Here is a 13794-nt window from a genome sequence, read left to right as displayed (position 1 = left end):
TAGCTAGCTTTTTTTGCGATTTACGGCCGAACGGTAGGTCCAACATAAAAACGCTCAGTTTATGAAAGAAAGTTCTTCCAATTATCTATCTATTGGTGTTTGAATCAACTCTTTGCGACTTACCGTTCAAAAGTTCTATCCATTAATAATATCCGATGTGTTTAGAATTTTGTATTTTGCGGCTGGAAATACGAAATGTTTTCCTAATTTCAAATAAAATAAGAGTGGGCATTTAAAATTTTTATTTGTTTATGAATCATCAAAAATATCGCTTATATCATCCTCTGATAATGTATCTTTGTAATTATTCAAGCAAGAAATGCCATGACATTCACCGCACATAGCAGAGCATTTCATCATGGAGCCTGTATCTTAAACGGAGAGGCTAAGCCGTAGCTTCCATAGTATAAAATTCCCTCTCTCACCCACAGTCCTTCTCAAAGTGGGGGTGGAAAGGGAGAGTAGGGTGAATTTCGGCAGTGAAGGTCGAATCTGAGCACGTGATCCTATTTCTGTTTCCGGTAAAAATGGCGCCTAAATCTATAACTGAAATCTCGGTTTGATATCAAAGAACTTAAAAAACTAAATAAGTGTTCATAACTGATTTATTTAGAATGTCAATTTAAGAATATATAACCTGTTCTCTTAGTTTCACGATGGTTAAAAAACAATGCGAGTATTCTTTGTGTTGGAATAGGGAAAATTATTTTAAACCAAGGCCTAATAGTGCTCATGTAAGGTATTTTCCATTCCCGAGACCAAAAACTGATTTTGAGAGATGTTTAAAATGGATTTCTGCTTGCGGACGTTTTGATAATCGGATTACAATTGAAAAAATTAAGAAATCAACATATTATATATGCTCTGATCATTTTGTGGGAGGTCATGGACCAACAGAGAGTAATCCTGATCCTATACAGTTTGAAGAAACTCAAGAAACACTTCGGTTAATGGTATGTTTAAAAACTATGTTTTACAAATTAAGTCGCTTTTTAATTATGGTGTCCAATTATTATAGCATCAAAATGAAAATAACTCTTTAAGTCTTAACACCCAACATCCTCAAGATAAAGTACCCGTAATAGAAAAACCCGAGGATTCTCAGTACACAATATTAGAAGAAATCCCTGATGCCAATGATACCCAAAAAATATTGTCTTCGGTGTGTAAATTATTACTTATTTTTGTAAATTTTAATTAAATTATGTTCATCATTTAAATATTAAGAGTGAAAATCCAATAAAATTATTGGAAAACTCGACTACAAATCTCATACCGGTGCCTCAAAAAGCAAAGCTCACACATTTTGAACCTTGTCATGTGAATGATACCCAGATGAATGTTATGGAAGAAGACTCAAAATTCTCTCAAGAAAACCAGTCAGATGAAAACAGTAAAACTATTTTATATAGCCTTCTATCAAAAACAGTGACACCACCATCATTGTCGGTGAACCTTGCAACCTTTGGAAATGAAACTAATCAAGCCGAAGTAAACATTAATAATGGTATCATGTACACTGAGCATTTAAGACAAACTTTCGGAGGGAATCCAATATGTAGTGGATGGGTAGCTTCATCCAGTTCAAATGATGATAGTGTGGTATTTGTAAAACTGGATCCAGGAAATCGCTACGCTATTAAGACTTTTACAATAAAAAACCAAGATAAAAGAGGAACTCTCAAAATTCACGGAAAAGACGTCTCTAATATTCCATTCATAAGGGACTCGCTACATGATATCCAGAGCGTGGTTTCATTACGTATCTTGATAGAAGTAATAGATTCGTTTGATTTGTGTAGCGGAATTTTCGACAGCAAAATAGTAGATCTTTTTGATAGCAAGGTAAAGATGAAAGGGATAAAAAATGTTTTTACAAATGCAATTCACGCGAATGACTGCCAAATTGTATTACAAAAAGTGTTACAAAATAATGGAAAGAGTCTAGATACGCGTGAATTATGTCAAAACTGTCTGAAATACAGGAGGTCATTAAAAAAGTGCATGGAGCGCTGCAATAAAAAAAATGGTGAAAATAGAAATAGCTACTTGCCAAGAGCCCAACTTGAAAAAAAGATGAAGCAACAAGCAATTGCGAATTCACAAATGAGGAGGAAGATGAAAATTATGAAAACTAGAATGGAAAGTCACCTTAAAAAATTTGGAGAGAAATTGGAACCTGAAGACACCCAATTTTTTACAAATATACTAGACCAACAGAAAAAAATGCTACCAAAGAATTCTTTTCAACGCTTATTCATTGAGCAACAATTATCTGTCCTCAAAGCCAAAAACAAGCGCATGCGTAGATGGCATCCCAAGATATTACAATGGTGCATCCATTTCTATCGCAAGTCTCCAGCATCCTACAAACTTATTGCGTCTTGTGGTGTCTTGCAACAGGAAAAACGAGCTACGTTTAGCAGTGCTAAAATGTTATACATTAAAGGCAGTATCAAGTCTTATCTGAGAGAGCTACCGCTATCTCAGAATTACCAGTAACACTTACTGCAATAACATGAATAACATGAATAACGTCAGTATGTGTCGGAGAGCGGGAGTAATTTGGATTCAGAACCGGGTCATTAATTATACCGATAAAAAATAATCGTCTGTTCGGGCAGACGGGAAAAAACACGAAATTTATTTTAAAAAAGAACAAAAAAAGGAAAATTATTAAAAAGAGCAGAAAGTTAATTGCTACGGCAATGGAGTTTGTATTGTTAACTCGCGATCCAAATTATTAACCCGTGAGACAATTACAGTTGTAATAGAAGTAAATTCATTGAAGAAAGCGTAGCGCATTGAGAGGTTAATTGCCAAAATTATAGCTCAAGTAAATTTTTTTTTGGTAAAATAAAATATTGTTTAATTTACCGCTTATCTTTAACAGGACAGTGTACCTAATCATAGCTGGATTACAGGAACGATGTGGCTTTAATAATGGTCTTGAGCATCTGGTTTCCATTTCTGACCACTATCTTTCAAGGTGGCTGCGGTTGCCAAAAAATAATTCTAAACCCAAATGAGTATTGTTTTACGTTTCCACGAAGGTAGAAGGTACAGCTATTATTCTCACTATGCTTTAGAGCTGTTTTGGATATTTAATTTAATGTGTGCTCTAAAGACCTATTTAAAGTTTCTAGGTTTTTAACTTTATTGAATTAATTTTCATTAAGGATTTAGGACACATTATTTTATTGTATGTCAGATAAATCGAGAATTTTACGGAAATGCACTGCTGACATTCGTAATACGTTTGGTTAGAGTAATTAGGGTTATTTTCACACGCATCATGGTACCAATTGCGGCACATGACGCACATGACACAATGCATTGTACTATCAAATCCAGGGCAAATAAATGCACCACATTTAGTGTCGTTGGGGTTGATATACTTTTTTAGCCATGTACTAATTTCACCTTCCGTTTGTCCGAATTTTAGAGGCATACTTCTCCAGAGTCTTAAGGCAATCGATTCACTCTTTGGTATTGAAATGTCTGTTTCGTTTATTGCATATTTAGGCCGAATTTCTTTGTACATTTTCGACGGTAAGATTAATGAATTTACATAAAATGCCCACTTCCTACCGTGTAAACTCAGTTTTGGTAGGATAGTCCTTACACCTTTCAAAAATGAGAAGTAGTACAATACAAAAAGACCACAGTCGTTGGAAGTTAAAGACTGGGTAGGACAGTCGTTACTGACTTGTAAGGACCACTTTTCTCGTTCGAAAGGCAAGTTAATAGTGTGGTAAGTAAGAATAACAAAAGTAATGAGCGTTTTTACGTGTTTTGAGATATGAGATGGGTTTGTGTGCATTCCATCTAAAACGCAAATCATTTTTCTTTCAAAATTTACTAGCCCCAAAAACCAATGTTTACCAGATCTGTTCATTACATCTAACGGAAATAAAATGGCCAAAACATCTTTATTTGCGGCTTCATTTCTGTCTAGATATTTGAATGCTGTTTCATAGTAGCGTTTGACGAGGTTAAGTTCGTCATCATCGTCGTCAATATTAAGCAGCCCATTAAGCGATTTGTGCAAATTAACAAACATTCCGCTTTCTATTACTAAGACGTGTTTCTCGGCATTACACGCTTTTACCAAATTTTGCATGCAGTTTTCAATAACGAAACTGCTAACTTCTTTATTCAACATAAGGCTTTGCGTTTGTATTGTTTGCTGTAAGTCTTTGTAATGAACTAGTCCCTGTACATAATCATATTCCAAGTTTAGCTGGTCACTTGAACTTTCAGATGAAGTGCCAGACAATATGTTTTCATTTAGGGGTTGAGATATAAGTGACTTTTCAAGTTTATCAATTATAAAATCAAGTCGTGAATTTTGTAACTTTCCCATATCGTCTTTCATTAATTCGGACTTTTTCAAAGTTGTTGGATTTTCAGGAAACATTTCGTTTCCTACTTGTCCGTCAGTATAAATTTGAATATTGTTTTCCTGCTTTACCAAAAGAGGCATTTCACGAACGAAGTACGTTTCATTTAGCCCAGGCATTACAGATTCTCCATGTTCTTCTAGCGATTTCATTTCTTCATCGTAATTAATAGTGTTATAGTTTTTAAGCTCTTCCAAATCAGGCATTTCACGAACAATGTACGTTTCGTTTTTCGCAGAAACTACGGATTCCCCGTGTTTTTCCAGTGTTGGAGGATTTTCGGAAACCTGTTCATATTCCATTCCTTCGTAATAATTAATTATGTTATTTTTTTCATGGTCTTCCAAATCAGCCATAACATAAACGTCGTATGTTTCATTTGGGTCAGGCATTACCAATTCTCCGTGGCTTTCCAGTATAGTACTATTTTCAATAAATATATCATCATGTAGATATTGTACGGGGTCCTCTGCTGTACTTGTACAATCACCCTGTTCTTGACATGTCTCTTTCCCGATTTTGGATGGTGTAAAAACCCCTTCTTTCTTTTGGTTGACTTTACAACTGTCCACATTTCTGACTTCGTGTCTTTTCGCTTCTAATTCAGTTCTACGCTCAACATTGTCAAGATCCTCGATATCTTGAAACTCACTGTCCATTTCATCGTTCTCACTGCTTATTATAGAAACGTCTATGGTATTACAAAAAGATTCATCATTGTCAGTGTCTCTCTCGCAATAAATTGAGTCTGGAGCAGCTGTGAACGAATAGTCATAATCGTCAATTCTGGGTTTCTTTCGCCCACTGCGAACCTTTGGTTTTAACAAAACAGTTGCAGTGGTGATTGGACTCTTAGTGTCACCAAGTAAACGCCTAACGGCGTATAAATGGAAACAACCCTTCAATCCGCAAGTGCACGCGTTCTTTAGAGGTTCGACAGCATGATAAACTTGATCTATTGGATTTCTCACAATGTGACACTGGCTTTTAGCATCGTATGATATCCAATGATTTTCAAGGCAAATAGAAGTAAGAGCCTCAAAAGAACTATTTGAAGAATATTTGGCTTTTGCACTGTTAGTAGGATCCTTGATTTTATCGATGATATCCTTGTTTGACCAATTGTATACATTTGGCAATATCTGCAAATCTGGATTCTGAATACCTTTAAAATTTGGGTCCTTTAAATGGCTTTTCAAATGATAAGAACCTAGATTAACGTAAGCCCGATTGGCCTCTCTCAGTTTAATCAACTGGAAGTTAATGATAGCTATTACAGCGTCATTCACTTTCAATTCCTTGCCAATATATTTTTTGAAGTCTGCGTGAATGCTTTCACTATTGTTATTGGTGGGTACACAGTTTTTGAAAGCAGCAAACCTTTTAGTCACAGCATTGATACACCCTTTACGTAAAGCAAACTTGAGGTTTTTGTCAGCGTACAAGACAAATTCACGAGCCCATGTGATCCTAAAAGTTTCATATATTTCGTCAAACTTTTCAACACTCTCGCAATTCATCAAATCCTTAACAAACTCTTTGTAAGCCTGTGTTTGTTCAGGAGTTGCGTCCGTAGTCTTAAGCCAGTCAGTAACATTTCGGTTTACGTGATTATGGCAATAGCAAATGTTAGTTCTTCCAACTTCAGAACTCTTTGAAATTGCGATTATCAAGCCAGGTTCGCGGTCGCACATAATTGGAACATTTTTTCCATAGACATCAAGCATCAATTGAGGAGCAACAAAATCTTTCCAGAAATGAAGATGTGTTCCTTTCAATTTACGGTTATGCATCATGGCAAAAATAGGAAATATCGGCTGTTCAACAAGCTCAGTATTTTTCATTGTAACAAAGGAAACATAAAAATTTCCCACTTCAAAAGTTGTGTCATAAGATATTAGTTGTTCCAAGTCAGAATCTTCGGACGACGCTTTTAACAAACGAAGACCAAGGTTCAAAACATCTGGATGACTTATTATTACTGAGAAATTTTGCAAATATGAAACTTCAAAAATTGAATCTTTTAGTGGTCCTTTTGAAAGTTGCATTAAAATCCTGTACTTAAAATTTTGAGTCTGTTTAAGGTCTCGGGCTCCAATGTCTTCTACTTCATGGTGAGACACCTTGATTTCAGGTTCAACAAATGTTTTCGATTTGAAAACGACTTCACTTTTATCTAAAATGCTATTGTAAGCGTTTCTAGGAGTCATACCTTTGCCAAGATTTTCTTTAATATTTTTTCGTACAGTTTTCATAGTTGAAGTAAAAACTCGTTGATTTTTTGTGGAATTACCATGGCAACGACGTTCTGCCAAACTTGAGTCGCCCCAGTACTGAATTAAAATAGCGACATGTTTTCTATTTTTATTATTTCGGAGTTTGAAAACAATTCTGGAGAAACCAGAATTCATTTTAAGGCTCGTTCCAGGTCTAACATAATAATATTGTCGAATAACAGGCTTTATAGGTGGCGAAATTCCAGTTGTTCTGGATAATTTCCAAAAAATTCGGTCGGAGCATATAACATCCGTTTCTTCCTCAACGGGAACTAGAAAAGCTATTATTTGTCCTCCTTTTGGAGTGAAAGTGTTTGGCAGAACAGTTCTGTAGATGGGACCACTTTGCTTTCCTTTCAAAATAGATTTCAATATCTGTTCAGCTTCTACAATCCCTAATTTATGGGAGCAATTGCTGCGGAAAACACCGAATGTCTCAACATTCATTTCAGGTATAGGATCATTATTAGTAATATATTCATCTTCACTTGATTCAGTATCAGAGAAAGGTTTATCCAGATGGTCAGTATGTGAAGTTTCCTTATGAATCACATGATTATTTCGATGGACCGTACCCATATTTTCTATGGGTCGGACAGTTGTCGGGTCTGTGGTCGTTTGTTCCGTACCACGCCCATTACCAGTCTTTACGACTGTTGGCTTCACCATTCCTTCGTAGTTCTGATGAACCATACCCATATTTTCTATGGGTTGGACATTTGTCGGGTCTGTGGTCGGTTGCTCCGTTCCAAGCCCATTGCCAGTGTTTTTAACGGTTGGCTTGACCATTCCGTCGTAGTCCTGTTGAACCATACCCACATTTTCTATGGGTTGGACATTTGTCGGGTCCGTGGTCGATTGTTCCGAACCACGCCCATTTGCAGTGTTTTTGACGGTTGGCTTGACCATTCCGTCGTAATTTTGATGAACCATACCCATATTTTCTGTGGGTTGGACGTTTGTGGGATAAGTGATCGGTTGTTCCGTACCACTCCCATTTTTAAAGTTGAAGACGGTTGGCTTCGCCATTCCGTCATAGTTTTGGTCCTCCATTTTTTTTTTTAGATAAAATAGCGGAAAACCTGTTTGAAAAATACAAAATATCAGAAGGGAATAATAGAAGAAGGATGCCACTCTGTATCCTCTTAATGCTTTAGTTATGTAACGTCATTCTTCCCAGGCTCACCCTTTTAGTTTGCTTTCCCGCTCATCAAACTACAAATAGGCATCGCACCGTAAGGTGGATTCTATAATTGTTTGGCACTAAGGGAACTATTTATCGCGTATGTGATTCGTTTTAGTAACCTTGCTCTAAATGTTCCGATGTTGGGAAGAGTGACGTTACACTTACCCCGCTTTGTGGTACACTTCTCTCGAAGAGAAGTATTATATACTTCTGGAAATATTTAAATATCGAAGTACTAATTCAATATAAAAACATTTCCCCTATTTCGCTCAATTTTCAATAATATAGGCAAAACCTTAAACTTGACTGAAAACAAAAAAAAAATGCGAGGGGGCGGGAGTTAAATGGGGCCTAGATGGTCAAATTATAACAATGAACTAAATATTTCGGAGGGTTTCGGGTATTGCAATAAACTTTTAGACCTTTAATTTACATGCTATCATAACCTAGTGTAAACATTCTTGTAGAATACTTCATTTATTACTGTTTAGGCTTACATCAAAGTTATGAGGTAGTCTTATAGAGAGGTCAAAATCGGTTATTAAAATTTTGAAAAAGAATACAATAATTACCAAAACAATTTATTCCTGCTGGAAATATCACTGACCTTGCTTCGGGATTAACCTTAACGGCAAAATCTAAAGCAAGAAGATAATTAAAGCGAGCGAGAACAAAAGAGAAAACCAAGCATCAACGTGGAAGGCGTTGCAGAGTAAAACTCCACCAGTTGCCCGGGAAGTAAAAACCAACACGAAGAAAAACAGCTACAGACGCTCAAAGAGCATACTAAATAAAACAAATATTTTTAAAATTAATTTATTTCATTCACTAAAATTGACACTGATTGATTAGCAAGTTGTTAAAATTAATAAACATTTTATTAAATGAAATTACAAAAAAAAAAAAAATTATATTTTCCGGGTGCATTTTCATAAAGTATTTATTAAATATTGTCTTTTGTACAGCCCTGGTTGCCACATTTAATACTACAAGTAATCAAAAATATCTGTGGGCTCACTAATCTAGCAGAGTAGTAAATGTTTTCCGATACATTAATTATTGCAACCCCCTAGAATAATTAACCAATTAAAATATCGTGATAATGTGGGTCCACGTGGGAAAAAAGGCGGTGGCACAGGGGAAATGACCAGTTTCACAATTATCTTCTCTAGTTTAAGAAATAAATGTGAATTTTCTCAGTGGTTCTTGTAAACACACTGAAAATTCAAGGGTGATGAGAGTCCAGAGATGAACTGAAATCTTTTTATTATGCAATTCTCTAGTTTAGCGTACGCCTTGCCCTGGTCAAGGACCATTTTATTTATTTGAGGCCAAGGGCTCTCGGTCAATTACCTAATGTCCTGTTTAAAAAAATATCCTTATTTCCCACCCTGAATGGGACTCTGTTCCCCACTAATACACCCTTTCGACGGGAAAAGGGGGGTTGGCATTGGCAACCCTTAGTATCGGGAGATACAGTGAGCACAAAAATAGTGCTCCCTGTAGTGTCACGTGTGTAGTGTGAGCCTCTAACCGTATTTTCGTGTTTACCCTTTTTGAATTTCCTTCTCAAAGGATCACGTGACCTCTTATTCCTCGGCTGTGCCCGGAGGTAGGTGCTCTTGAGAGCCATGGTGCCCGGCCGTTATAGCTTGCCTTCCCCCTTCTATCTTTGACACTCCTGAGTCTCCTCCCTTGATATCTCCCTGGGAGATAAGACGGGGGTTGCTCCCGTGCCGTGTTTGCGCACTCTCAGCTCCAAAACGTGTACAGCGCAGGCGCTAAAATGCGAGATGGAAGGCAGAGTTTTACCCCCGCGACTTTCCCTCTTAGACTGGTAGAAAGGGTGTATGAATATCCTTATTTACAGCTTTGGTTTTTAAACTACTGTTTAAACCCCGTAGAGCCATTCTCTTGCTCAGCGGCTCAACTTAATGATTGCAATTTCATTCTTTCTTTGTTCTTCTTGCCTCCGATGCCTCGTGTCACCCGTGTGTGAATGGATGTCAACGGCTTCGCTCTCTAATACGCTCGTTTTCTTTTTAAAAATTGGTAAATTGATAGTTATTAAAAAAACGTAAAAATATGGATTCGAGGTACAGAAAGAGGAGGAGAGAAAATTCTAAAGAATACAGGCGTGACGCTTCTAACGAATACAATAGTGAGTTAAATCTTAAATTTGTAAATTTCGTTGGGCCTTTGCATGTACACGCGTGCGGCGTGTTGGCTTGGCCACTGTTGGGCTGCTTCTGTGAAATGAAGCTTATTTATTCTAAAGTAATGTTTCTAAGGACCTAATTCTCATTAATTGATACAGATTTAATTAAAATAATATCTCTATGTGAATACAGATCTCTGGGATATAATGCCACTTATATTCTCTAACAATAATCTATGAAAGCAGTAGTATTTCTTTGCTCGTTTAAAGCCATTACAATTTTGTTTTTTAAAATTTAAATATAATTTCGAGTAGTTACATTGGATATATTTTTGAATAGATGGTTTACTCACATGGAGTATTCATATGATTTGCACCGTGAAGCCTGGCTAACTAGAGGACAAAAGCCGGTCTGCTATTGTCCTCCAGGGAGCCGGACCTTCACGTGTAAATTGTTAGAATCCTTCATGTGGGCAAACGACCTATACTAATAAATTAATTATCGTAGGACGAAGTAAGAGTAATAACACCAGAGAAAATGAAATGGAAAGACGAAGTAATAATAATAACACCGAAGAAAATGAAAGGGAAAGCCAAAGTAAAAATAAGAACACCGAAGAAAATGAAATGGAAAACCCAAGTAAGATGATCGTCTGTTTTTCATAATGCATGCATAAAATTTAAAATAAGGAAACGTAATTTGCCTTTGCAAGCTTCTTAGTTTGACGGGTGCATGAAAGCACATGTTATGAGTATTAAAATTTCTGGTTTTGAGTAGGTATTTGAGATGTTAGAGGCATGGGTTTTACGTACAGGTTCTAAAAGAAATGTCCTGTTGTCATTGAATCTAATTTTTAGTCTTTAGAGAAGCGGGGCTGATACCGGTGACTTAATTTTGACTTAAAAGTAAAACAGCCGCACCCCAACCTTGATATTTAGTAAATAGCTGCGTGTGTGAAAGAAAATAGTCTTTACAAACAATTTTTATGCGTTACCATGACAGGGTTCATACAAACCTGTAAAAATCACGGAAATAAATAGCTGACAAAAACCTCAGGGAAATTTCGAATTTTTAGGGAAATTTAAAATTTTTATGGAAATTTGTGTCAAACAGGGGCCGAGTAATTAAGCGAAATGTTCGTGAACATACCCGCCATAGGATTAATATTACACTATACTTTGGAGGCTCGTAACTCAGGTTATATTAGAGATGCGGGGATGTCCTTTGATTATGTAATAGTCCTATTTGCCCCCTCCTTCATTAGCATTTGCTCCATAGGATACTCCATATACGGGAATAACCTGGAAAATTCTGGTAAATTTGTTTTCCAAAAGTTGTATGAACCCTGCATGAAATGTTAAGAAACAAGATAAATTTTACATATTTCAGCAATTAAGGGCTAAACAATGACTGACTTGCTTGCATTATTTTTTGATTATGTAGGTGACATTCCTAATTTCCTGGGGTTTGTTGGTGTTGGAGATTTTGTCGCCCTAGAGTTGCTGAAGTGCATGGGCTATGAAGAAAGTAAATAGTTTTGAGTAGAAAACCATTTCTTTATTTCAAAATGCATGAGTAATCTGCAGTTAATGGGAGTAATACCGTAAAAATCGTCTATTAGCATTATGGGGGAAAAAAATAATTTTAGATAATGTAAGGCTTCTAATTGGTTCGTGTCATTCGCAAGATAAATTTTCTGTGTAGATAATTAACCAGCATGTTAAGGGCTAATAAGAAGCTGCGCTACTTTTTATCATTGTAAATTTAAAGTTGGAAATTTAGAATAATTTAACTAACAAGTTTTAAAGGTTTTTATGGAAAATTTTAATTTTAAATATAATTTTTATTCATGAAGGTATTCAGTGGGACCGTAATAATTACAGGCATCGGGTAATAGGTTTTGCAAGGTATAGTTCAAGATTGGAAGATCTTACGAGAGTAATAGGGAAAATTCCCGGAAATAAAATAATTCTGTCTACATGGAACATGGAATTAAAAAAAGTTGGCATTTATTCAATTTTTACTAATGAAACTTAAATATTTATACAATGTGGAAATTTTTACAGTACGCAAGAACGAAACAATCTAATATTTTGAGCAACCTGAAAATTAATAGCATTAGACTACTTGCCAAAATTAAAAATAAAGAACTGAAAGAACTAATTTTAATTACACCATTGCCATCTCCAGGCCGAAATGAATTTCTCAGTTTCATTAAGCAGAATGTGGAGGGTTTTTCCTGTAAGTATCAAGCGCTTCGATAATAATCCCATTTATAGGTGCTTGGTAAAGACTAAAAAGTTACATTTGTGTGTGCTTGGTTGCAGTAAACTAATAGGATTGATTGGTTCTTATTTTAATTTTAGCTTTTCACTTGATTTCGCTAGATGAAATTCTTAAGTAAGTAACAAGGGTAAGGCTTATTCGTCTGCCCATTAAAGAGAGATGAATGAATATATACGGGATATCGAACCTACCATTCCCAGAGATGAAAAATTATAATAGAGGGCAGTCGAGGGCGCCTTTCCCATTGAACATCAAACACTACAATTAACTTAACTTCAACCATGTTATATTAACAATTCAAAACATTTTTTAGAAACGGTGACCCAGAATATGACAAACTTCCAAAACACATAACATCATTCTTATCGAGTAACATGCAGCCCACAGTTAAAATAAACGAATACGCGCCAAAAAAAAGTAATGAGAAAAAAATAATTAGCGTCGATCAGCTGAAGTCAGGGTTAAACAAAATGAACTTGGATAACAACGAAGAAGGTAATTCAAGAGATAATTTTTTAAGCAAAGAAATACTTTGAGAGTATAGTTGAAAATTTGGCAGCATATTTCCGAAAAATTAAGTATCATTTATAAAGGCAGAAGTTCTTATTTAACGTTTCATTGATAAAACAGATAAACTACTTCGTGTTGAACCTAGTGGTGTCTCAAAAAAAAATATTGAAAACAATGCTTCAAAAGAACCTATAATGAATGAAATAACAACTTCCACACAGTCAAGTTGCAAGGAAACCGATGCTGATGAACCTTTGCCTCCAAAAGGAGAACAAAATAGTAACTGGCTAAGGAGAGTAGTATTAAATTTAAACCCTCGGTTCATTGAAGAAGACTATCCCAGAATGGTAGACAAAGTAAGATTATTATTATTATTAATATTTTGAGGATTTCGTGTCTAGATTCCAAACTTAATTTCTTAGGAAAGAACATCAATGGATGTGAGATTCAGTCAATATAGAAAAAAAAATTCTAACGGAACCTAAAAACAAAAAATAATAATTATCTTAGTTTCATTCGTTTAATTTTAACAGAAGAAAAATTCATTGAAATTTAAAGATATTGTAATTTTAAAATTTATTTCGATACAAATTTATTGGAAATTTAAAAAAAAAAAAAATTGAACGAATTCTAAAAAAATTCTTTCAATTTTTAAATTTAAAAAAATTTATTGAACTTACTTAATTAGAAAAAATCATTGGAATTACTATAGTTTAAAAAAAATTATTTGAATATTATTTTAAAAAAATTATTTGAATTTCATTTAAAAAAAAATTTACTTTGATTTAAAAACAATTCTTTGAATTTCATTTAAAAAATTTATTCAAATTAATTAAAATTAATTTATTAAATGTCATTAAAATTAACTTAAAAAAATTATGTGAATATGTAACTGAAAATTGATTAATTTTAATTTAAAAAAAATTAATTAAATTAAAAGAAATGACTGAGTAAAATATAAAAAGAAGTTGGCT

The 13794-nt window shown here is 34.9% G+C and overlaps 2 protein-coding genes across 3 annotated transcripts; both read left to right on the top strand.

The window, feature by feature from the left end:
* Nucleotides 1-428: 428 nt before the first annotated feature.
* Nucleotides 429-2502, top strand: LOC149720204 (uncharacterized). Its single transcript, XM_089864454.1, has 4 exons — nt 429-521; nt 614-953; nt 1019-1162; nt 1228-2502. The coding sequence occupies exons 2-4, from the start codon at nt 657-659 to the stop codon at nt 2500-2502; spliced, it is 1716 nt and encodes a 571-aa protein (XP_089720580.1). The 5' UTR covers nt 429-521; nt 614-656.
* A 7374-nt stretch (nt 2503-9876) lies between these two features.
* Nucleotides 9877-13321, top strand: LOC149720203 (uncharacterized). Of its 2 annotated transcripts, XM_089865460.1 has the most exons (9): nt 9877-10026; nt 10532-10663; nt 11468-11551; nt 11880-12025; nt 12091-12265; nt 12391-12424; nt 12624-12805; nt 12941-13176; nt 13243-13321. In XM_089865460.1, exons 1-9 carry the CDS (start codon nt 9951-9953, stop codon nt 13303-13305), a joined length of 1128 nt encoding a protein of 375 aa, XP_089721586.1. In that variant the 5' UTR covers nt 9877-9950; the 3' UTR covers nt 13306-13321. The 2 variants fall into 2 exon arrangements, with proteins under 2 accessions (XP_089721586.1, XP_089721659.1); XM_089865533.1 differs by lacking the exon at nt 11468-11551.
* Nucleotides 13322-13794: the final 473 nt, after the last annotated feature.

The sequence above is a fragment of the Phalangium opilio genome, unplaced genomic scaffold, assembly GCF_054372755.1.
Source record: "Phalangium opilio isolate 3A_F unplaced genomic scaffold, DU_Popi_V2 ptg000002l_1, whole genome shotgun sequence".
In the NCBI taxonomy this organism is placed as follows: Eukaryota; Metazoa; Arthropoda; class Arachnida; order Opiliones; family Phalangiidae; genus Phalangium; species Phalangium opilio.
Note: the sequence above shows the minus strand (reverse complement) of the source record. Positions and strands in the feature narration are given on the sequence as shown.